The sequence below is a fragment of the Adelges cooleyi genome, unplaced genomic scaffold (genome assembly GCF_023614345.1).
Source record: "Adelges cooleyi isolate 19-005CV unplaced genomic scaffold, UGA_ACOO_1.1 ACOO_flye_CR_arks_rails_tigmint_CR_PRNA_23, whole genome shotgun sequence".
In the NCBI taxonomy this organism is placed as follows: Eukaryota; Metazoa; Arthropoda; class Insecta; order Hemiptera; family Adelgidae; genus Adelges; species Adelges cooleyi.
The window spans coordinates 17596174-17624123 of record NW_026095893.1 but is presented as its reverse complement, the minus strand read 5'-3'; the positions used below and the strand labels follow the sequence as shown (position 1 = coordinate 17624123).

At 27.9% G+C, this 27950-nt stretch overlaps 1 protein-coding gene across 1 annotated transcript; it reads left to right on the top strand.

Annotated features, from left to right (window-relative positions):
• The first annotated feature begins 3576 nt into the window (after positions 1-3576).
• On the top strand, positions 3577-26794 carry LOC126835780 (uncharacterized). The gene is made up of 7 exons (XM_050568592.1): positions 3577-3705; positions 4144-4297; positions 4877-4950; positions 5633-5783; positions 6120-6196; positions 26313-26463; positions 26715-26794. Exons 1-7 carry the CDS (start codon positions 3616-3618, stop codon positions 26768-26770), a joined length of 753 nt encoding a protein of 250 aa, XP_050424549.1. The 5' UTR covers positions 3577-3615; the 3' UTR covers positions 26771-26794.
• Positions 26795-27950: the final 1156 nt, after the last annotated feature.

Here is a 27950-nt window from a genome sequence, read left to right as displayed (position 1 = left end):
CTGACCTAACGTTACCAAAAAAGTTGGCCCGAGAGAGAGGTGCAGGTGGCCATTTTTTCCCCTAGACAGTTGATAGACTGCCGACTTATTTCCTTCCACCACGTGCCTCCACACAATAAATTCATAGTTGTTATAAAATAACGTTCTACAATACACTCAAACACAAGCATCAAAACAAAATTGGTTTTACAAAGTAGCTCGTATTTTCGTTCGTTTACACTGCCTCAATCGAAGCAGATAACAATTTACTTTTAATTTAAAAAACCTCAGTCCAACTAGAAATGTTGTGTGCTTTTCTATTAACCATAGATTTTGTCACACCAATATTGTATTTTTTGGGAGAGTTGATTAATCACCTTAATTTATGTATAACACAAAGTCCATCTTGTGCCAAATATATTTTGTTTGATGAAAGGGTTGACTTAAATAAGAAACTTATTCAACAATGATTTTCTGACTTAAAATTCGTTATAAAATTATATTTAACATTTTGATTTATTGTGTTCAAAGAATATCAGGAATATTCGACAACAATTTCATGCAACGCTAACCAAAATTGTTTATTGCCAACGGAATGTTTAATAAGCATTACGAGTTTTTTTAGAAACATGCACGTTCTGTTATTTTCCAAATAATTTTGCCATTCGCACCATACTTTAATAACACTATTTCCATACAGTTTGAATAACATTTGTTATATAATGTATATTATATTTATTTAAATATTTTTTGCCACATAAGTTTCTAAATTTAGTAATTGTAAATGTTTTTAAAAAGGAAAACGAAAAATTAAAAATATTTTAGAAAAAAAGTGTTTTAATGAATCATCTCATGAATCTCAAAAACCATGTATATAAAAAAACCGCCAAAACAACTCTAAAAATTGATACCTCTTATCATAATTAATTTTGTTTGTAATAATAATATTGTTTGAGCACAAGTATATTTTGAATTTATAGCTGGTTTTAAGAACAGAATACCTATTTTTCTTAAACTTTCCATAAAAAAAAAATACAATATTTAAAATGAAACCCTGGCGAATAGTTTACATATACAATAATGTTATAATATACATATAATATAATTTTTGTAAACCACGCTTTGACGGCCGGCTTTATGTTATATGACATTTTATTAATTAGTAATAACCATACGATAAACATTTACGACTTGTGGATCTAGGGTTATTTTTATTATTGTAAAATATTATAATAGTAATTATTATTATACAAATATCGGGGTGGTGTGGCGCAGTGGACACCTCAGCTGCCGCATGGCACTTGAGGTTAAGCTGTGGCCGTTGCTGCTTGAACCCGGATGGGTGACCACCCGGATTTTTAGCGGTGACCTACATCATCAACCCCCGATAAGCATGGCAGAAATTTCATGCACCCTCTGGCGACCGAACTGGCATAAAGTTAGCTATAGCCCTCCCGGTCAAATACGCCATTCGAATATTTTTCATACGAATAAATAAATAAATTATAAAAATAATATCTAATGACTTGTGTTGTGCGTAAAAAATATCCAAGTTTGACAAGAAAAAATTGTCTTCATTTTGGACATGAATAAAGTATATTAATAAATAAACACTATGCAATTTGCCACCCTAGGCAGTCGCATTATATTAGTTGATCAATAATTTCTTATAAATATTTATCAACGCAAATATGACTTAGCATAGGCGTAGTCTATTATTTATTGTTATTTTTAAGTAAAAATTCGAATATTATGTTGTAGATTATGAGTAATTTAATTTGCCAAGTGGTTTTCTACAAAAAGCAAATTGTTGGTACAAAATAAACAATAAAACATATTTTGCAATAGTGTACTTATTGTACGCATTTTAAACGAAAAAATCTTTTTTGAACAAAATACATTAAAATTTTAGTGGAACATAAAATAATAAAATTTACTATTCAAGTAAAAAAAATAATATTGTTAAGATAAACAAAAGGCCTACCGTGCGCAACGGTGCGAGGCCGCCCGTCCGGTCGAGCCGTTCGACCGCGATCCGAAAAAGGTCCCGTGCAGGACGCCAGACAAAGGCGCGCAAACCGTTAGGGCCAAATGAAAAGATGGATGGAGGGTTATCCGTGGTATCCGCCCCTTACGTTCAGCCCAAGCAAATAATCCAAAATTGCTAAATGATTAATACATACATTTGATCCACTTATAAGAACAAGAGCCCAATAGTTCTAAATTACATCCAGGATTTATGTTAATATATTTTTTTAATTGCACGTGTCTTCTTTAAAACTTAATTGGGAGCAGGTAACAACACATTACAGTACATACAAAGTACATACAAACTAGTGCCGGCGATACCTGGATTTTGCAATGCGGGTGAAGAAAATAAACAATTGGCGTTCTTGTACAATTGTTAAACGTTTACATACTAATAAATATTATATTTTAAAATAATATTTGATTAAATAAATTAGATGTTAAAATAAGATTAAATTTAAACATTGATAATAATATATATCCCAAAAGTCCTTGGCCCAAAGCCATCGTGTTGACCACAGACATAATAATATACAAGTAAATAAATGATATAATATTATTTCGATCGACATATTTTTTTAAAAAATTACATTTATTAAAAGTAATTGTTACATTATTTATACCTGAAAATTGTCAACACTTATTGTGAAAAACAAATTCTGGTTAGTTTTTAGCTTTTTGATGCAATTGGTTTTTGTTTTTATTCCATTTCAAAATAAAAATTTTTCAATTTTTTACTTCAAACCTATTTTAATAAAAAAAAAACAATTTCCCGGAATAGATTTTAATAGGAAAGATTTTTGGTAGTATAACCTTAATTTCAATTTGTATTACCTCAATATTACCTTATTTAAGTTTTATGCAGACATGCAGTACAGTAAGAAATTTCCTTAACAGTCCTTATTTTTAATATCACAAAATCAATTTGTATTGACTATAATAGGTAAAATATGATTAACGCTGTTGACTCAGAACGATTTTGTGTATTTTGTAATCAAGGTAAAAAACTAATCGACTAATCAGGCAAAAAACTAATCGACAAAACCGCCAAACCTTGAAAACATTTTGGTTTAGGTGTGCTATATTACAATAATTATTAAACGCAATAGGTACTTTCATTTTTTTTCTAGAGCTTCATCAACTTTTGAAACTTAGGAGGGAGGACGGGAGGAAGGGTGGAGTGTAGAGTTATTTTTATGTGCACACATTTCTCAACCGTGCTAAAAAATTTTTATAAAATTAAAGTCGCATTTCTTAATAAACCTTATGAGATGCTGAGTGGTTCACGATAAAATTATCATCCTGTATAACATATGTAAACATGAATCACAGTAAGTACATGCGAAATAGTGACGACGATATTGATTTTGCAATGCGTTAAATAGAATAAACATTTAGCGTTCTTGTAAAATTGTCAAACGTTTATTTACTAACAAGTATTATGTTTTAATAAAATATTTGTCTTACAACACCAAACGCTTTATGTTATATACATGATAATATCTTTATAATATATAAAGCAATGTAGGTACGAATACCGAGTAGTTTCAAAGTAGTTTTCATTTTAAAACTAATCATCAAATATTCTAAACTGTTTGAAGGAGTAAGATGTATTTGAAAAATATCATAATATTGTTTTTCTGCGTTGCGGTGCACTTTTTCCAATGCCATGGTGGTAAACCTACTCCAGAAGAACTTGTAAGTATGACGAGCACTTAGTATTTATAATTATAAAAAATTGCTCAGACTCCTGTAATTGTATACAAAACTTAATAAAATTTTTTAGAAAAATTTTCTAATGTTTTTAGCGAAGAGTTTTTTTTTATGGTTTTCATTGAATTATAAACAATTTTTAATAACAATAAGAATTAACGCTTTAATTCCCCATAAAATTATGTTAAATTCTTTGGACTAGAGGGAAAGTGCACCACACCTTTCTTCCTGCCCTAAATTTCAAAGAAATATGCAAAACGAATTTTCGATCAGCCAAAATCTTAAGTACAATATTCTCAATTAAAAAATTTAATGAAATGCGCGCAATGCCATTTAAGTTTCAAAAGTTTAAATTAAAAAAAAAGGCTGAGTTTTATGTGTAAATTATAATATTAATTTTAAAGCTTTTTCCGAAACCTATAGGAAATGATAAGGAGCGCATTCGTACAATATACAAATCATGAATATCGACAAGTAGACGTTAGAGTTCTAAAAGAAATCTTCGACGACGTAGCAGAAAAATCGGGCACGACCAAAAATTCTCCAAGTCTTCAATTCTTGAGATCGCAATTTCATGGTAATAATCAATAGAAAAATGTTCAATAAATATGTTAAACAAAATATTCAACAACTATTGCAATGCCATTTTGGTAATCAAGTTCGTCATTTGTATAGCTGTAAACTATTATTTTTTTGTTTTTAAGCTAAAAACCATAACTCTGGACTAGTGAAAAAATTAAAAATATATGGGACCTTTTTTTGATGATAAAAAATAATTAAGCAAAATCCAATAGTTTAACTCGAAGCATATAATTTAATGTTGCATATTCGTTTTTTAATCTCAATGATATTTGAAGTAGAAATGTTTTGCAAGTGTACCACATGATTTTTTTAAGAGATTTTATCACTTTCGGTTATAATAATTTCTGTAGACCTGTGACCTCCTCGTCCCCACTATGCATGCCCCGACCCTATTGTATTAACATTAAAAAAAAAACATAAGACCTTTTTTGATGGCGTACAAAAAAATGTATAATTTAATATTTGAAATAAAAAAGTTTTGCATGTGTAACACATTGTTATTTTCAATTATTTTAGGGTCAAGTTTTGGCTGTTTTAATTATTTAAAAAAATGTACGATATTTTTTACTTTCAGACGATAAATTAACATTGGCTGCAGTTAACTGGACCGTCAAAGAATTTTTAGGTCCCAATAATCCGACAATAACGGTAAATAAAAATCTATAATACTATATTAAAGATAAAAGGCTCGTTAGATTTTTGGTGTGAGGATATTCGCAGTATTTTAATACATTTTTATAAGTAAAATAGGTTTAATATAATCTTTTAGTATTATAAGTACTTAGTGTTTATAATTAATACAAATTACAAAATTGTTTTCTGTTATATACATTTACAAAATGTAAATTATTTTTTTATAAAATTAAGTATATGACAATCACTTAGTGTCTATGATTATTAAAAATGTCTGAGATTCTTGATTTTTAGAATATTAATTAGGGGATACCCATAATGATTTCCCGAGTAGTCGCGCTTGTTACCTTGTCTTTCATAATTATTTACTAAGTATCTGTCCTGCACTCATAAACAAACATTAATAACCAATTTTGAAAATAGTTTAATAAAATTAAAATTGTTTTAAACAATAGCAGTGTCGATTAGAACATGTTTATTGACAAAAAGTTGTCATATTTTTTATTCAGTTTATATTGTTTGTTTGTACCATTTATTTCGACGAAAAATATTAAAAAATAATGTAATTCTTATACAAGTCTTCTGTATTGTAAATTACTGTGGTAAACAAATATAAACCATGGTTTGTTTTTAAGGAATTTCAGTTTTATGTAAAATATATACGATTTATCGTTTATTTCTTGTTCTGTAACAATAGGATCTGGTAAGAAACGCATTCGAACACCATACAAATCATCCGAATATCGTAGACGTTAAAGGTTTAAAACAAATAATCGACGACATAGCAAGGCAATCAGGCACATCCAGGAAACCCCTCAGTCTTCAACAATTGATAATTCAATATAAAGGTAATAAACAATAGAAAAATATTCAATAAATATGTTTAACAAAATGTTCAACAACAACTGCAAAGGATATTTAGTAATCAAGTTCGTAATTTGTATAGCTGTGAATAATTATTGCTGTGTTTTAACTAAAAAATCATAACTCTGGAACAGTAAGGTCTGCAACCACGATAGAACATTTTCATGTCTCGTTGAAGTACCGAATAAATTTAGATTAGATGTGGAATCATAATGAAAAAAAGAAATTACATGGAGCTTCCAGTAACAGCATAAGGCCAAGGAGATTAAAAAATTGTGTACAATCAAGTTTAATAAATGTATGTTAATTTGTACTTTTAGGTGATAGTATATTTACAATCGACGAAGTTGAACTCATCGTCCAAAAATATTTACTTTCCCAAGATCCGAAAATAATGGTAAATAAAAAACTATAATACTATATTTCAGATAAAAGTCATGTTATAATAGTTTAAATATACCCCCCAACCGAATAACGATGTGTTTTTCCTGAGAAAGAAACCTTTCCTGAACGATATTTGCCAGTTTTTTCTCTAGACAGGAAAAAATTAAATAATAATTTTGTATTCAAATATAAAAATAAAAATCCTTTCACTACTATAAAATTAATGTTTTTATGCTAAAAAAATCTACAAGTATATTATGTCTAATAGTTAGGCATTTTGGTTTCGTTAAAATCAGTCTTTATGTAAAATGTAATATACATTTAAATATCTAATTCTTATTATGCAAACAATAGGAAATGATTAGCAACATTATAAAGAAATATAAAAGGACAACTAGCTTAGACTGTAAAAGTGTAAAAGAGATAGTTAAAGAAGTAGCAGAGAAAACGGGAGTGTTAAGATGCATACCAACCTATCTTGATGAACTACAAACGGAGGCACCAAGTAATAAACAATAGAAAAATATCCAATAAATGTGCTGAATAAAATTGTATAATTAATAGATGTTTTAATTATCTAGTTTATCGAACCTTTTTTATTTTTATAAGATTAGAAATCATAACTTGTGAATCAAATTAAAAAAATTAAGCATAAGGGAGCTTATTTTGATGATAAACAAAAAAAAATTTGCAAAATGTGAGATTTTTTCCTAATTTATAAATTTTACTAAAATGTATAATATTTTGTACTTTTAGAGTGCAAGTTTACTGTGAAGGAAGTTGAAACCATCGTCAATGATTATTTATTTTGATTTAAGTGTTTGTCTATTATAGTATCTATTAATAAATAACTGCATGTATGTACTATGTCATGTACAATACAGTTTTGATTAATCAATATACCAATTTTCTCTTGTATTTGAAAAAAAAAAAAAAACAATAAACGTATTCACAATTTAAAGTTTACCAGTAAGCAGATACAATGAACGATACTTGTTACTCTGTTCAATATAAAAATTTTGTTTTATAATTTATTTTAAGGAGATTACATGCGGTCTGTTTTTAAGGAGTATTGTATAGGCGTTATTTAAGAAATAAGAGGTTTTAAAAAAATTCGACCATATCAATTAATTTACCTGATAATTTGTATTAGCTTCAAGGTATTATTTTGAATTTACATAAGTTTTTCTAAGAGTAAAAGCAGGGTTCCATAACGTAACGAAATATAACGTTATAAACTCAATTATTTCGTTTACTAAAATAAAGTTCACAAAACATAATACAATATTAGTATACATTTTGTGAACGTTATAATGAATAACCGGAACCTATTAACCCAGTTTTTCTAACCCACATGTCTCTGTTTCCTCTTAAGATAAACTTTTGAAATTTGAAACATAGATTAAGCTTAAGTAGCTCAAGATACTGTAAAAAATTGAGCACTTAATAGTAAGCATTTTCAAATATGCTAGTGCTGTCCATCCGACAAGGAGTAGTGTCATGTTTATAAATGTACATACCAATTATGTAAATATGTACATACCAAAATTAGAATTAAGTTAATTGTGAGCCCGCCTCGCGAAGAGAAAAACGGTATTTTATAACTCCAATCATTTGTAGTGATGCTAATAAACGATGCTGCCTGAAAGGATGTAGTGTGTAAACAGTCCCCTTCCAGATTATGTATTTCACATTAAAAGTGCTAAAGTAAAATTATACAGTACAACAGATATGTGTTTTTATTTAGTTCCATCCATAATAATGTATTTTAATAATTGCCTTCGGTATCCCAAGGTCTTACTACATCCACAGCCGCGATATTACAACCAACTACGGTGTTTTGTTTGTTAGTGTAAAATTGTTTGAATCTATATTTTCCATAGAAAAAAACCTTCGGCTTAAATAATGTGTTATCAAAAATGTTTGTATCATACCGAACATTGTAAACACCCTAAAAAAATTGTACAAAATTACTTAATAATAGTAATCTCTAAATAAAACTAAATAAGCATTGAAAAGTCTTTAGCTAGTATCGAACGTTAAAAGATATTTGTTCCATATTGATTACCTTTGCAACCGGACATTCCGCATGTTCAATGCCTAAAAATGTGTGAAATGACGTTCCGTAAAATCGCTTTACTGTAGAGCATGCCTTTTTAGATGAGTACACATAAGCATTAGGTTTCCATCCTCCAATTTTATCCATTACAGCCATATTCACGTGCACCTATATAATAGAACAAAAACATCTGTTAAATTGAATCTTTACATGATTTAATTTTGTGTATAAATAAAATTATATAGTTCTACGAAAGTAAAATACTCACATCTAAATCGTCGTTGAGCGGTTCTAATAACGTTACATTTCCGACATATTCAGTTTCGTTGATTGACTTCTTGCTGAGATGTATGTTTAATTGGATCGTCTCATTGATATTCAAATCGCATTTATATACAGCTTTAAAGATGAGCTTATACTCGCCCTGAGTGAATATACAACGTGTGACGTTAGCGGCTTATGATAAAATATAATAGTCTACCATTACACTTTAGTCTTTAATAATATAAATTATACTCAGTATGTATCCCAATATTATATCATCCAGTAATAGTAAACACATACCAACTCAAGTTAACTAACTTTTTTAGTTAAGAATAATTTTCAGAAAATTCTGAATGGTCGGTAACGAGTTTTGAACAAATAGTTTGGAAGCTGTTAAAGCAATTTTGGACGAAAAGAGTATTGGAGTTTAGTATTATTTATATCTGAGTGCATTATTCTACCACCATCAACCTCCAGTCCTAAATTTTAAAGATAAGTACCATTTGAAAATAATTATTTAAAACTGGTTATCTAGATCTAGATGTTAGTCTACATCTTCAGCAAATTTTTCTTAACTTAAAAAAAATATTTAGTGTACACTTAACCATTTAAATGTTAAAAGTTAACAAGAATCCGGAAAAATACAAAAACTTGAATATTGTCAAATATTGTAAATTAACATAAACGAAAGTGTCTCCAAAAAGAAAAATTACAATTAGAGAGAAAATGAGTGTCTTATGATTAATGAACCGCTCTGTTATTTATTATCCCTGGATTTATAAAAATGTTAAACTTATGCGCTGTATCTTCATACGTAAAATATATTAATGTATAACATTACATACCGAAGGAAGATTAGGTCGAAGCAACGGTTTCATTAATAGATCTCCAAGAGAAAATCCAAATAACAAGCTGAAAATATTAATGTATAAGCCTATCATTATTAATATTGACGGATAACGTGGTAAAACACAATATTGGTGTTTTAAGCGTTGGTAGTATTAATGACCAAATTGTACCAAATTAATAGAAGACTGTTGCTAATAATGTTGATTCAAATTCTAAAGTACAAAAGTAAAAATACATTATATATAGTAAAGTAGGTGTATTAATAATACATTTTATGTAGATATATATGCTTGGTTTTTCAGATGTCGGGTAACACGCACAGTAGATAGTAGATACACACAATATACATTTAATTGGTCATCGTTTCATCATAATAACGCATATTATTATGGTGTCATTCCGTTATCAGAAAACTTTTTTTTTTTTTAAAGCAATTTTAAAAAAAAAAATTTATTGACGTTTATTAGAATATTTACAATCTATACTAAATTATGAACAATATGTAAATTTACTGGAGGAAACAATAAGAATGACAGGGCGGCTAGGAGGAGCCTTACATTAGAGCCACCTGTACATAAGAATTTAAATTAAGTTAATTTACGTTGAGTAGGTAAATCAGTTCTAACATTGATTAACAATGGAACAATATATACTTAATGGTTCTTATAACGTTATTTTTCTACATATTATGTAGTTTTACGCTGTGAAATCTTGTTAAAATACAAATTAAATCGTTTCATTTGAATTTCGAGGATTGCACTTATATACTAATCTAATTTGTATTTGCCATAAATGAACAAACAACGTGATAATCTACTAATTACTTGATCACCATATATGCATAAAGAATAACATAAGATAATTTTGCTCGAAATAGTTGTTAGAAATAATTTGATTTGTTAAAAATGTTAAATGGTAAAATCCTTACCTAACCTTACTGATCCTAACCTTTATTTTCTGATTTTTAATCAAATCATTTTCATTTACACAAAATTATAATAAATATTAATTAAGTTACAAATATTAATTTTAGCTAAAAAATTGTTTTATTTGTATTTTAACCTTGTTACATATAATAACGACGATGTTGTAATGAAAAAAGTAGCTGTCCTTCTTATCAACATAAATCAAATAAAAGGAAATAAACTATTATGTATCCAGGGTCAAAGTCACATTAAATAATAATATATTGTTACAGCAATCTGTTTAAGTTTTTAATAAGTATTGCCTGAATGGTATAAAAAAATGCATGTTTTAAACAAAACCATGCCGTATTGTTGTCAAGTAATAATAAAAAATACGCTGTATTAGATAAAGAATGGTAAATACACTTATTACGCACAAAAACTGAGATATATATAAAAATAATATTAGCAATGCCTTTATTGAGTGAAGGGTTGTGAGTGTTCTATAGATTGATCACAATGAGAATGACACTAATTTGTATTTCTCAATTTAGATTTCTTTACAAAATACTTTGTTTTTAGCTTCACTTTTTGTTTGTGAAAAGGTATAATCAGGGGTTCGCCTACTTTGTACCAAATGAATACTATACAAATAATAATAATTTAAACGTACTTACAATTTCTGTCGCCCAAGTAAACATAATGCTTCTGATCACTCTTATCCATTTGAAAAGGTCCTAAAATCACGGCTAATACAAAAGAACTTCCCTGTTCCGTCTTGTTAAGGGTACACCGAATAAATATTCCTTATAAGTTTCTACTCGATCCGAGCGGGCAACTGTCTGAGGAAAAAAATGGCCACCTGCACCTCTCTCTGGGGCCAATTTGTTTGGTAGTGTTAGGTCGGCAGCTCTAAGCCCAAGAATGCCAAATTTAAACCGTCTAATCCCCGATTGGCAGGAATAACGGACGTTAAACGTAGGAGAAAGAGAGAGAGATTCAAAATAAACAACGAATTCATATAAAATAAATGTCGTTTATTATAAATTAAAAATTAAACAAATGTTACTTTAATAGGTCTAAAAATATAACACATATTATACCACATAAACTATTCATGTGTATTATTTATTTATTAATTTTCCAGTACACAAATTAAATATAAATAAAACAGTTTTTTTTTTAAATTTAATTTATATTAATTAAACATTTTAAAATCTGATTCTACGAAGGAGGGTAAAAAAAAAATTTAATTTCAACAGAAAAATATAAAACCAACTACGCATTACGATTTTTTATTTTTTATTTCACACATTAATAATGTGTGTTCACAACTTTTAAAATAAGTTATTATGTTATGGGATTGTTTAAATCAAAAGAATTACAAAAAAAAAATTATGTGTTTTAGCAAAATAACTGAATAAACGAATGTACCAGAATTGCCTATGCAAAACGCCGTATTAGAAAGATATGTTTAATATTATAATAGTTAATATAATACAAATTAAATCTAACTAAAATATTATGATTTCCATATGGAATTTTAGTATAATGATGAACACAATAAAGAATGCTACTCACTAATGATGAAAGGGTAGATATTTGTCTTACTTTTAATATAAAATCATATACGGGTAGATCGGAGTTCAAACTAATTGTAAGAAATATAGAAAGCTGATTCTAAACTCATTAGAAAGAACTTGACAAGAAGATACAAAATATGATTTAAAATTAATTTCAATTACAATTAAAAAAGCCATTTTATTTAGAATAGTTTTTAAAAAAGAATTAGTGAACACAAATGTTATTTAAAGTTGGTTTTAATTTTTAAATGTATTTTGTTTCGTTATTTGTGTACTTAAATGTCTGACCTATTTATTTTCTTGTATTGTAGAACCACATATTATTATAGAAAAATACTCAAAATACCAAATAAAAACGTGAAAATACAATGCTTAAATATCACAGCTCTCAATTATAAAAATAATTATAATTTAGGTTTTGTACATTATTGGCTATCTTATCCTCTAGTTAATACATTTTATCATTATTGTGTATATACATTCAGATTTCTTTATTAAATTTAATCACATAATGTAAGTTTGAAAGAACACTAGTGTTTTAAAAAAACAATAATACCTCTATAAATTATGTTGATGTAAATATGGCTACTTATTTTATGCTAAAACTTAAACTGTATAATACCAACAGATATTTGAAGTTTGTTTACATTGTGAACAATCATTGGAAAAATACTGTATTTTATGAAAACAAATTGCTGGTTTTTGTACAACACAGATATTTTAACTAAAATTCAATATGCAAGTTGATTTATGATGTATAAAGTATATATCATATGATATATATAAGTATTTTTTAGCATTTTATATTATTTTTTTAATTATTATTAAATAACTCTATCACATAACATATTATAACTGCACGCAGGCCCGCCCTTTTATCTAATCGTCAATATTTCATTAATTTAACTTGCGTTTTTAATATTATTTCAATCTTATGTTAACACAAAAGCCAACAATGTATTTTCATACATTATAGTATATCATATTTTTCAACAAATTATATAGTTTTATTTTTTCTTATTAAAAACAAGTTGTTTTTAAAAAAAAACGGTTAAAACATAAATAATGACAAACAACTGTAGGTATCATATATTTTTAAGTTTTTACATTATGTATTACTATAATATTAAATAAATGTAATATTACACTCTACTTGGTTTTATGCTTCATAGTAATGTAAATATGTTATTCATAACGAAAATCGACAAATGTTGCTTATGTTAAAAAATTCATAAAAACAATTTTACAAAATAGATTTTATTGTTTTGGTCGAAAATATATAAGCCATTCGATAAGTCGTAAAAAAGCCATTGAAGCAGCCAGTATAGCTAGCATTGGAACTATTAAGTAAGTAATATATGAAATTGTTTTTTTATATTTACTGGTTTTATATATTTTCTAACTGTAGAATGTTTTAAATATAGAAAAATAAATATTTTGAATTATAATTACTTTAAAAAATCACTTTTTTTTAAAAAAAATGTTTATTGAAAATATTTACAAACTGTACAATAAGTAATTTTTTGTATTACAAAGCTGGACGAATTGAGTGAAGGGGGGTGACCAGTGACACCACTTCAGGTGTAAAAAATCACTTACAGACTATTTAAATAATATTTAAAAAAAAATTTCAAATCTATTATTAAACGAAGAACTTGTAATTGAATAATTTGTCTTCTAGATGATTATTAGACCCTTCGAATTATTACCAATACTCAAGTTATAGTTATAATAATTTAATTCCATGTTGAGATTTATCAACAACTATGTTGGTATTAGATACTAAGAGTTTAAACGCTCAACCAGGTTATCGTTTTATTGCAAATATAACAAGTTTTTGGCAATTTACAAAATACCAATTTTTATTAACTATAATTTTCAGCAATAAATTCAGATTTGTCTAAAATAGTTAAGAAAATATACATGTTTAATTTGATAAAATCCGTTTAATTAATTATTAAATTTACGTATCTGAGTGGATACAATGTAAAAAACCAGATTAAAATTACAATGGCTTGCCTAACTTAGGTTTAAAAAAAACTATACTTTTACTCAAATTGTTTTCTTATATTTACTGGTCTTATATATTTTCTAAATGTTAAATGTATACGAAATAACATTTTAAAATATAAATACTTTAAAAAATCACTTTTTAAAAAAAAAATTTTATTAGAAATATTAACAATCTGTATTAATATGAACAATAAGTAAAATGGCTAATTTATTTTTTACAAAACTCGACGACTTGAGTAAAAGGGGCGACAAGTGACTTCAGGCGTAAAAAAAAACTTATGGACTATTTAAATGACATTTTTAAAAATTATTCAAATACATTTTTAAACAAAGAACTTGTATTTGAATAATTTGTCATCTAGATGATTATTTAGATATCTTTTATTATAATGATGCAAAACTCTGGTTATAACTACGCATATCATAGTAAGTATTAAAGCGTTTATTTGAAAGTGATTTTATCTTGGTAAACCAGTACAGTGGGTTCGAGGCATAATGGAATTAAAGCAGTAGGGACGAGAGGTCACAGATCTCCAGAAATTATTTTTAATAAAAGTGGTAAAACCACTTTCAAATAAACGCTATAAACACTTTGGTGTTAATTTTTAATGTAGTCATTATTTAAAAAAAAATGGTTCATATTTTCTTGATGCTTAGTTTATATTAAATGTTTTCATCCATACCACCTATATTGTAAATATACATCTACCTAATACAAGTGGTTATGAGATTTTATTGTACTTAGAATCGATGTGAATTGTTTTTTGTTATTGTAGTGTAAGACATACAGCCCTTGTTTAGTTGTATACTATATTATACTTATATGGTATTTATTTTAGCTCCTCCTACAGACGTAGTAACTCTTATATGTTTATAAATTGAACACAAAGAACCATGTATTTTTTCACCAAGTGTTTTGTTATGATAATAGCTAAAAATACTATGTAAGTATGCTACGATAAAAAATAGGTTCTCAAAATGTAATAAAAATCAAATTTTACCTTACCCAATACGTATAGAAATAAAAAACAAATCTGTTGCTATGATTGTTACTATAAAGCACAACCAAGCATCGAAAGAAGACAATTTAAAAGTTTGTTTAAATATGTCCACTTCTAAACGCATTGATGCAAAAGTAGTTTCTTTCAGTATTCACGCATAGCATCTTCAAAAGTAGCTCATCAAATAAATGTCCTATAAAATGTCGATTCGATTCTACCAATTTATACAATGTAGCAGAGTGTTAAGGCAAGTGATGTACTTGCAACGTCCAAAAACTCGGTGTTCTTTGATAAGAAAAAAATCTATAATCTTATGTTAACAATATTTTATAGTCCGTTAAAGGGTATCTATTATTTTTATTTATTTATTGTTTATATATATATATTAGATCTATTTTTAGTACAAACTTTAGATCATAAATCATAAAACTAATTGTAAGTTTAAAGGGGGTTGGAAAAAACTTTGTGGAAAATCACTTTTTATGAAAAAAAAATGTAATTATTAACTGAACTAAGGGAGATTTTGAGTGGTCTATAATAAAATAACCATACTATATATGTATATGTATGAAAACCATTGAAACAGGCAGTATTTATATTATTGAAATTGTTTAAGTAATACTATCGAACTTCAAAAATGGTAACATTGTATGCTTTCATTGGGTTCTTTTTAGTTTCTTCTAATCAATAACGTGTTGACGTCAATACAGTCAGACTTGTCTTTCTTATCACGCAGTGCTCCTGCGTGTAATCTATAATTTTCCAATACTCCTACTATGCAACCACCCAATCGTACTCCGTCATCCTCAATATGGCTATCCCTGGTGACTTTTTCTAATGTTAAATCACCCCCAACAAAAACCTCCAATATATATCATAACGTAAACACACAAAACAAAAATCTAAAATCACCACAATCAGCCATAAAAAACACTTCAACAAAACCGAATGAATACAAAGCCTATACGAAAATCAACGAAAATATTACGACTAATAATAATGAACAAATTATTTAATTCGAGTAATTGTAACATTGTATGCTTACCATAATAAAAAAGTGTTTGACTTTGATTAAACTACTGTTAATTTAAGTTTCTTATTTGGCTTCACGTTGGTCACTGTTACTAGCAAGGTTACTTTATAGAATTTATCATTAAACACTTGCTTACTTAGGTTACATAATGACCATTAAAAAAGTACTTTACAAAATTATTTATACTTTTTTTAACACATTTATTGAATTTTTCAGCTAGTGATAAACAAAAATTGATTTCTCTTGGAGCTGACAGAAGAATTCTATTAAAACCATATTTAAGAGCGTTAATAGTCGATATTATAAAGAGTAAATAATTAACTACTAAAAATCTATTGGTTAAACGGAGAAAATTCATATTTGGACCAACAAACATTAGAGTTAACACAATAAATTTATAATTGAAAAACTACATAAATAAATCGTTCAACTAATTTTCTATTTAAAGAAACTACAAACTTAGTCCAACAAATTATTTAATGCTTATTTCACCGTTACAGTTTTTTATTAGGTTATATCCGTATCTCAGAGCAAAAGTGGATTAAATAAAAAATTTCAATTTTCCGGTTTTTTGGTTCACTTAGATTTAAATTGCACGCTCTATTCACTATCTATATAATATATAAATAATATATTGTATATATCTATATATAAGGTATATATTATATATACCTTATATGACTTTTTGGCTCTAGATGGGTCCATCTAAGTTTATTTATTTTAACTAATTAGTATGTTATTTATTTATTAGAGGTTTAGAGGTGAACGTTCAAGAAAAAATGAAAGCCAAGAGTGTAAGTGAATGTAATAGAGGAAATGTATGATGGGACAAGTACAAGAGTGAAGAGTTTGTGTGGAGAAATAGAAGATTTTAGTGTAAGAGCAGTTGTGCATCAAGATATAGCGTTGAGTCCTTACTTGTCCTCTTTAGTAATGGACGAGAATACAAAAGATATACAGTGGGAGGTGCCTAGGTGTATGATGTTTACGGATGACGTAGCGTTAGTGTAGGAAAGTCCGGAAAAATTGGCTGAGAGACTTGAAGAGTGGAGAGATGTGCTTAAAGAGAAAGGACTGAGGATTAGCAGGAGTAAAACGGTGACAATCGTATTTAATTTTGGAGAATGTTATAGGGTAAGACAGGTACTGCAGTTGGGTGATATGTGAAGTGTGTGAGGTTGATAGGTTTAGGAAGAAGAAATTAGTAATTATTAATTTATTAATAAATAATTTTATTATTTGTTCTCCTGTAAAATTTACATTTTGTGACTCAATACACTTTTTCTCTTGGGTGAGGATATACGATTAACCTTAATTTTAGTTTGTCCAACTATGTATTTTTTGTTAGTGCAGCAAGCTAAATTTGGATAACTTTTAAAAACTTTTTTTTAGAACCAACAATCCACAATGTGACATTTGAGCAGACATGTCGAATGATAGGATTGTACTTGAGTATAAAGGATGCAGAAAACTACTCAACTTCTGCTGTTGTTTCATCCCTGCCCGACGATACTTGTGTCATAAGTCATGAACATACAGTCTTGATGTCTTGCAAATATTATTTAACACGTATACGTATTGTAGATAACGATGACCATACGAAGATAGAGCAAGACATAAATAATTCTGTATTACGTATTTAAATGTACTTGTAGTTAAAACTTTTAGTATATTAGCACACTAATATAAAAAATGGTCTAATAATTTAATGTACTGCATAATAAGAAGTCTTTGCTCGCTACTAGTAAGTTTAAGTCCTTACATTTTTTTAAATACAGAAGATGGACTCAGTTTATATAGTTTACTTTGATCAAAGCAATATTCGTTTGTAACTACCTTAGTTATGGCCCTCCCATACAAATACTTAGATTAACGGAGCCTTACGAGTTAGTTAAAGAATCAAGTGGTCACATTTGCATTACGACGTTTAGCCATAATATATCAATTATTAACGAAATAGTTATCTTTTAAATATTTTTTAAAAAAATTCATATAACGTTGATCCAACTAACGTAAGACACTCATTTCCCTGAAAGTATGAATATTTTGCGAATTTCTTATTCCCTAAAATTTTAGGTATATATTTAACTACATTTTTCAATATTTAGAAAAATGTTATCTTCAACCCTTATACGTTAAAGAAGCCGAACCTCGTTTTTTCAATTGGGAACATATGTTTTAAATTCCATAAATATAAAGACAAAAAATTTAAAAAAATGTTAACGTTTGAATTTTTTATTTTCATCCATTTGTTCGCTGTTTATGACTTTGTAAAGATTTGAATTTTTGTCTGTATTTCTTAATAATTATATTCGATTCAACAAAGACAAGTAGTTTTATTACGCTGGTCATCAAATAAAATATAATAATAATTTGATGTAAGCTAATTCCGTATCATAATCAGATATAATAAATAATCACCCATTGGCCATTACTAGAATTTTCTCGCTGAGGAACTATACTTATGATAATATAGTCCATCGGTGTAATAATAATTATCACAAGCTGATCATCACAGCGTTATTCGTTAAAGTTATACATATCTGAGTTTTTAATGTAATCGGAAGCTACTGTAATCGGTTCCCCGGCGAGAAAATTCTAGAAACGCGGTAACTATATTACCACATGCATTGTTATACCTAATATAGTAATATGCGTCAGACAACTAACACAATACAGCAGTATCCGTTTACATATTATAATACCCTGTTTATTACAAATGGTATTAAAAAAAATGGGAAGTGCGGTTGGGAAATGCGCGCATATAAAAATAATACTACACTCCACCTTTCCTCCTGTCCTAAACTTGAAACTTCAATAACTTCAAAAATAGTTATCCGAAACTGGTTATCGACCATTCAAAATTGTCAGTACATTATTTTCAATTGAAAAAGTTAATAAAATATATACATTACTATTTAAGTTTCATAAGTTGCTATCAAAAAAAACCAGTACAGTGGGGTCGGGGCATAGTGGTGACGGAGCATAGTGGGGACGGGGAGGTCACAGGTTTATAGAAATTTTTAAATCTGAAAGTGATAAAATCACTTTCGAAAAAACGCTTCGATGCAAATCGGTAGTTAGTATTTTCAAGGCAGTACAATCTAAACCAAGCACAGTGTAAGCTAGCAAAGTTAGAAAGTATCAAATTGAATCGGCCATTTCAAAAACGACTTAGGTCACCGATTTTTCAAAACTGTCTTTTTATCAAATGTAATAATTATATACTTAGCTACGTATTCTGTGTGAAAACTCAATTTGTCAGACTCATATTTAATACAAATGTTGAGTACAAGAAATTTGAGTCACTGCAAAATATATTTATGAAGTTTCTTGTGGCTAGTGTAATATTTCAAATTTGTGACTTGTGACGTTTTTTAAATGACCGATAAAATTACAAAATAGAAGCATCAAAGCGTTTATTTGAAAGTGAGTTTATCCAAGAGGCCTAGTACAGTAGAATCTTTATTCTAATATATTTTCTATTATGCCTATGCATAATGGAATCAAAGCAACGAGGCGACGGAGTGGTCACAGGTCTACAGAAATTATTACAAATAAAAGTGATAAAATGAAATAAAATCATTTCATCATTTACACATCAGAGTAAAACCAATACCTTCTCGCTTTGCATCGAAGCTAAAACATTTTTCTGGATTTTTGTGAAAAAGGCATTAAAAGTGGTCAAATTATATGTTTTTGGGGTCGGTGATTGCGAATTTGTTATCAGTTCTCAATTTTAATCAGCCAGAAAGAACTTAAGTAAAAAAAAAAAAAAATGAACTTTGTGTAAACTTAAAGTCAAAAGTGTTACTTGAGCACAAAACTTCATAGTATCATTCTGCATAGATCTACATAAAATTGTTTTAATGATTTGATAACTATTTTTTTAAGATTTTAAGTGTTTTTTGTTAAAATATAAGCAATCTGCGAAAACACAGTTTTCCGGCTATTAATAAAAAACTGTAGTGCCGAATTATTTTTCCGTTTAATATGTTATGGATACATATGAGTTCCAACTACTGGCAAATTTTCAACCCAAAGGTCTTAAAATTACGGCTAAAAACCCCGAAAAACAAAAAAACTTGTACCCCCCCTAGGGGGTGGGCATTGGGTTAAATTTAAATTTGATATAACTGACGTGCGCGGGCATACTAAATAAATATTTCTTATAAATTTCAACTCGATCCGACTCTTTTTCTCGAAGCTATAGCCAGTAAAAGTTCTAACTTAAAAACTCGTACGGTTTTTTTTTGTTTTTTCAACTTTCGCCTGTGAAGAGTTCAACTTTTTCAACTTTTACCCCACCAAAGTACCAACTAGATAAAAATTGCGATTTATAGAGTTGCTATTCGAAAGAATTGGTCCAGTATTAAAGAAGTTACAGTGTATACAGATAAAAAAAAAACACACATCAGAGTAAAACCAATACCTTCTCGCTTTGCATCGAAGCTAAAACTAAGTTGGGAGGGGGTTAAAAACAAAATAAATTGTGAAAAATTGAGATCACATTGTATAAAGACAAAATGAAAAAACAAATTTTATATTCTTGTGAAACCCTATGAGATATTGATATAACTGTTCTTATAATGTTAAAACTTAAAAATGTATGCCAACAGTTATTAGTCATTTGTATACATTTCAACAAACACTGTGAAAAATACTGTATTTTATGTAAATTTATATGACTATTGATGAAACACATAAGTGTCCTCTACATGTGTGAAATAACATATTTTTTTTTTTTTTTAAATGTTAAACTCCGAAACTAAGTTCGAGGTTTAATAATTGAAGTTCTTTTAGTAGTTCTTTGATAAATTATAAAATGTTTGGTATAAATAAAAGCCACTTTTAGGATAATTTTTTTAAGACATAATCTATGTGCCTAAAACCAAAGAGTAATTGCAATAATTTTTTAGTGCCCAAATTTTTATTTTTATTCCAACTACCAAAATGGTATAACTACAGCTGATATTAGTTGTATATTTCTTTTAGTTATACTACTAAATATTACATATGTAATTAATAGTAATTATTAATTACAACTATAATGTTAAGTCGAAATCAGAATAAAAACAGAACAAGTATTCGCTACAACTTATGTAAATTAGAGTTTTACCTTGTATGCTTGTTTTTTAAAACGTATAGAGACAAATACCACAAAAAAAAAATTATTACAAAAAACAACTTGATATTTCATGCAACGCTTACCAAAATTGGCTGTAGCTAACAAAAGCTTTTATCGGCCTTTATTGTTTTTTTAGAAACATGCACGTTTTGTTCTGACCTGACTGGCGAAAAAACGAGTTTCCTTTAATTAAAAAATAGAGAGATGGGCAAACGTCTGAAATTATTTTATCCGTACAATAATATTTCAGTCCATGAAAGCTTTAACATATTCAAACAGTGTTGTACTTACTGGTTTTGTGTTCAGCCAGAGAAAGCCAAAGAGGAAAAGCAGCAGACAATAGCTTTGTTCGAAGCGGTTATGCATAAATCGCGTTGTATCGACAAAGACCAAAAAAATGCATCTGGAAACTTTTGAGCCGGCAGCGATGCGACCGAGTGATACCGACGGCCTCGTGGCGTGTGCCTATTGGTGGTTACAAAGACTGTTACAAAATCACCTACGGCTATTCCGAAGCCGGAGGAGTGGCTTTACCCGGGCCGCGGTCGCGCCGAAAGCAACGCGTCAAAGCATGGCCTTGTACGATGGAAGCCATGATCAAGCACCTGGTAGGCTGCTCGGCTTGGGACCATCCGATAAACAAAAGGCCTACCGTGCGGCAACGGTGCGAGACCGCCCGTTCGACCGCAATCCGACAAATGTCCATAAACCGTCCCGTGCAGGGCACCGGACAAAGGCGCGCAAACTGTTTGGGCCCGATGAAAAGATGGAGGGTTATCCGTGGTATCCGCCCCTCACGTTTAGCCCAAACAAATAATCCAAAAATGCTAAATGATCAATACATATATTTGATACACTTACAAGAACAAAAGCCCGATAATTCTAAATTAGACCCAGGATTTATGTTAATATATTTTTTTAAATAATTGCAAATGTCTTCTTTAAAACTAAATTGGGATTAGGTAACAACACATTTTTTTATAAAATTGAAATCGCATTTTTTAATAAACCCTATGTGATACTGAGTGGTTCGCGATAAAATTATCATCCTGTATATCATATTATATAAACATGAATAACAGTAAGTACAAACAAACTAGTTACTACGATACCTAGATTTTGCAATGCGGCGAAGAGAATAAACATTTGGCGTTCTTGTACAATTTTTAAACGTTTACATACTAACAAATATTATATTTTAGAATAATATTCGTCTTACAACACTAAACGCTTTATGTTATATACATGATAATATCATTATAATATATAAAGTAATGTAGGTACGAATGCCGAGTAGTTTCAAAGTAGTTTTCATTTTGAAACTAATATTCAAATATTCTGAACTCAAATTAATTGTTTTATGAAGCAAAATGTATTCGAAAAATATCATAATATTGTTTTCTTACGTGGCGTTGTACTTTTCGCAATGCCATGGTGGTAATCCTACTCCAGAAGAACTTGTAAGTATAACAAGGAATTAGACAATTTACCCAATGTTTTTAGCGAAGAGTTTTTTTTTAAATGTTTTTTATTGAATTATAAACAATTTTAATAACAATAAGATTTAACACTTTAATTCCCAATAAAATTGTGTTAAATTATTAGGATGAGAGGAGAAGTGCACTACACCTTTCTTTCTGTTCTAAACTTCAAAAAGAGTTTTGCAAAACGGAATTTCGATCGGTCAAAATCTTAAATACAATATTCTCAATTTAAAAATTTAATGAAATGCACGCAATGTCATTTCATTAAATAGCTTAAATACCTAAAAAAAAACTAAATTGGCAGCGGGTAACAACAAAAAAATTGTATAAAAACATAATTAAAAAAAATTAAATTTCTTAATAAACTCTATGAGATACTAAGTGCTTCGCGATAAAATTATCATCCTGTATATCATATTATATAAGCATGAATAACAGTAAGTACATACGAACTAGTGACGACGATATTGATTTTGCAATGCGTTAAATAGAATAACAATTTGGCGTTCTTGTAAAATTGTAAAACGTTTGCATGCTTACAAATATAATATTTTAAAATAATTTGTGTCTTACAACGCCAAACGCTTAATATGGGATAGTAGTTGTTATAATGTGGCCTTCACATTATAAATGTAAACAATAAAATGCAGATCTTAATTACTTAATAAAGAACGCATAGTAATTACAAGTGTACGAAGCCTTGTCGACTAGTATATATATATATATATATTGATAACAATATCTTATCATTAGTAATAGTCAGCGTGACCACTGTTACATAATATATTACAATTCTTCTCACGAGTTTATAATTTATACACTTAAATAATAAATTAATAATATCATTACATCAATTTACAAAACAATGATTTTTTTATATACATATAATATATCATATAATTAACCGTGCCTTGAATTCTCTTTTCGGTCTAATATTTTATTTAAAATTTATCTTCTCCTTATACTTTACCCTTCTTTCATTTTCCTTCTTCTCTATACTTTTATCTTTTTTCAGAAGAACTTGTAAGTATAACGAGGAATTAGACAATTTATCGAATGTTTTTAGCAAATAGTTTTTTTCTAGTGGTTTTAATTGAATTATAAACAATTTGTAATAACAATTATTAACGTTTTAATTCCCAATAAAATTATATTTGACATTTTTATTTCACTGAATAAGGCTGAGTTTTATGTGTAAATTATAATATCAATTTTAAAGCTTTTTCCGAAAACTATAGGAAATGATAAGGTACGCATTCGGACAACATAGAAATCATCTATATCGACAAGTAGACGTTGGAGTTCTAAAAGAAATCATCGACTACGTAGCAGAGAAATCGGCCACGACCAGAAAACCTCCAAGTCTTGAATACTTGATATCGCAATTTCATGGTAATAAACAATAGAAATTTATTCAATAAATAAATATGTGAAATAAAATATTCAACCACTATTACAATGCCAATTTGGTAATCAAGTTCGTATTTGTATAGCTTTAAGCTATTATTATTTTGTTTTTAAGCTAAAAACCATAACTTTGGAACAGTAAAAAAATTGAAAATACATGAGATTTTTTTTAATAAAAAAAAAATTAGCAAAATCCAATAATTTTACTCGAAGCATATAATTTAATATTACATATTCGTTTTTTTATAACAATGATAATTGAAGTAGAAATGTTTTACAAATGTATTGTGATTTGCTTTCGGTTATAATAATTTCTGTAGAACTGTGACCTCCTCGTCCCTACTATGCATGCCGCCACCCTATTGTAATGACATTTGAAAAAAAAACATAAACATGTTTGCATGTATAACACATTGTTATTTTCACTTATTTTGTGGTCAAATTTTGGTTGTTTTAGTTATTTAAAAAATGTATGATATTTTTTACTTTCAGACGAAAAATTTACATTAGGTGCAGTTGTCTATAACGTCAAACAATATTTAGCTACTCAAAATCCGACAATAACGGTAAACCATAATAATATATTACAGATAAAAGGCTCGTTAGATTTTTTGTGTAGGGATATTCGCAGTATTTCAACAAATTTTTTTAAGTAAAATAGGTTTAATATAGTCTTTTAGTATTATAAGTACTTAGTGTTTATGATTAATACAAATTACAAAATTGTTTTCTGTTATACATTTACAAAATGTAAATTATTTTTTTATAAAATAAAATATATGACAATCACTTAGTGTTTATGATTATTAAACATTTCTGAGATTCTTGATTTTTAGAATGTTAGTTAGGGGATCTCCTTAATGATTTCCCGAGTATTCACGCTTGTTACCTCGTCTTTCATAATTATTTACTAAGTATCTCACCTGCACTGATAAGCAAACATTAATAACCAATTTTGAAAATTGTTTAATAAAATTAAAATTGTTTTAAGCAATAGCAGTGTCGATTAGTACATGTTTTTTGACAAAAAGCTGTCATATTTTTTATTCAGTTTATATTGTTTGTTTGTGCCATTTATTTCAATGAAAGATATTAGAAAAGAATTTAATTCTTATACAAGTCAGTTGTATTGCAAATAAAAAATTACTGTAGTAAATAATTATAAATCATGTTTTATTTTTGTGTTATGCACATAATAATATCGTTATAATATATAAAGCAATGTAGGTACAAATGTCAAGTAGTTTTTATTTCAAAACTAATATTTAAATATTCTGAAATCAAGTTTATTGTTTGAAAAAGCAAAACTTATTCGAGAAATATCATATTATTATTTTTCTGCGTGGCGTTGTATTTTTTGCATTGTCACAGTGGTAATCCTACTCCAGAAGAACTTGTAAGTATAATAAGGTATTATAAGGATTATAAGGAATTTTTAGTTTTATGTGTAAAATATCATATAAATATTCTCTTTTATTTCTTGTTCTGTAACCTTAGGATCTGGCAAGAACCGCATTCGAACACCATACAAATCATCAAGATATCGTAGACGTTAGAGGTTTAAAACAAATAATCGACGACATAGCAAGGCAATCAGGCACATCGAGAAAACCCCCCAGTCTTCAACAATTGATAATTCAATATAAAGGTAATAAACAATAGAAAAATATTCAATAAATATGTTAAACAAAATGTTCAACAACAACTGCAAAGGATCTATAGTAATCAAGTTCGTAATTTGTATAGCTGTGAATAATTATTGCTGTGTTTTAACTAAAAAATCATAACTCTGGAACAGTAAAGTCTGCAACCACGATAGAACATTTTCATGTCTCGTTGAAGTACCGAATAAATTTAGATTAGATGTGGAATCATAATTAAAAAAAAGAAATTACATGGAGCTTCCAGTAACAGCATAAGGCCAAGGAGATTAAAAAATTGTGTACAATCAAGTTTAATAAATGTATGTTAATTTGTACTTTTAGGTGATAGTATATTTACAATCGACGAAGTTGAACTCATCGTCCAAAAATATTTACTTTCCCAAGATCCAAAAATAATGGTAAATAAAAAACTATAATACTATATTTCAGATAAAAGTCATGTTAAAATAGTTTAAATATACCCCCCAACCGAAAAACGATGTGTTTTTCCTGAGAAAGAAACCTTTTCTGAACGATATTTGCCAGTTTTTTCTCTAGACAGGAAAAAATTAAATAATAATTTTGTATTCTAATATAAAAATAAAAATCCTTTCACTACTATAAAATTAATGTTTTTATGCTAAAAAAATCTACAAGTATATTATGTCTAATAGTTAGGCATTATGGTTTCGTTAAAATCAGTCTTTATGTAAAATGTAATATACATTTAAATATCTAATTCTTATTATGCAAACAATAGGAAATGATTAGCAACATTATAAAGAAATATAAAAGGACAACTAGCTTAGACTGTAAAAGTGTAAAAGAGATAGTTAAAGAAGTAGCAGAGAAAACGGGAGTGTTCAGATGCATACCAACCTATCTTGATGAACTACAAACGGAGGCACCAAGTAATAAACAATAGAAAAATATCCAATAAATGTGCTGAATAAAATTGTATAATTAATAGATGTTTTAATTATCTAGTTTATCGAACCTTTTTTATTTTTATAAGATTAGAAATCATAACTTGTGAATCAAATTAAAAAAATTAAGCATAAGGGAGCTTATTTTGATGATAAACAAAAAAAAATTTGCAAAATGTGAGATTTTTTCCTAATTTATAAATTTTACTAAAATGTATAATATTTTGTACTTTCAGAGTGCAAGTTTACTGTGGAGGAAGTTGAAACCATCGTCAATGATTATTTATTTTGATTTAAGTGTTTGTCTATTATAGTATCTATTAATAAATAACTGCATGTATGTACTATGTCATGTACAATACAGTCTTGATTAATCAATATACCAATTTTCTCTTGTATTTAAAAAAAAAAAAATAACCAATAAACGTATTCACAATTTAAAGTTTACCCGTATAGCAGATACATTGAACGATACTTGTTACTCTGTTCAATATAAAAAATTTATTTTATAATTTATTTTAAGGAGATTGCATGCGGTCTGTTTTTAAGGAGTTTTGTATAGGCGTTACTTAACAAAAAAGAGGTTTTCGACCATATTAATTAACTTACCTGATAATTTGTATTAGCTTCAAGGTATTATTTAAAATTTATATAAGTTTTTTATGAGTAAAAGCAGGGTAACGAAATATAACGTTATAAACTCAATTATCTCGTTTACCAAAATAAAGATCACAAAACATAATAAAATATTACTATATATTTTGTGAACGTTATAATAAATAACGTTTTAAATGTATTTGCTTTGAGAACGTTATAACGAGTAGCGTTATAATTTATTTTACCCCGAGAATGTCAAAACGATTTTTGGTATACATTTATATACCTTGATAACGTTCACAGTAACGTTTACCAGATCATATGTGTATACATTATTTCCATACAAATATGGAAATACAGAGTATACAAATATGATCTCAGTTATTTTTAATAATCATAAACACTAAGTGATTGTCATATGGTTAATTTTATAAAAAAATAATTTACATTTTGTAAATGTATATAACAGAAAACAATTTTTTAGTTTGTATTAATAATAAACACTAAGTACTTATAATACTTAAAATGTCCTACCTAATGTAAATTTATCGTCTGAAAGTAAAAAATATCGTACATTTTTTTAAATATCTAAAACAACCAAAATTTGACCGCAAAATAATTGAAAATAACAATGTGTTACACATGCAAAATTTTGTTATTTCAAATATTAAATCATACATTTTTTTTGTACGCCATCAAAAAAGGTCCTATGTTTTGTTTCAAATGTTACTACAATAGGGTCGAGGCATGCATAGTGGGGACAAGGAGGTCACAGGTCTACAGAAATTATTATAACCGAAAGCGATAAAATCTCTTAAAAAAATCATGTGGTACATTTGCAAAACATTTCTACTTAAAATATCATTGTGTTAAAA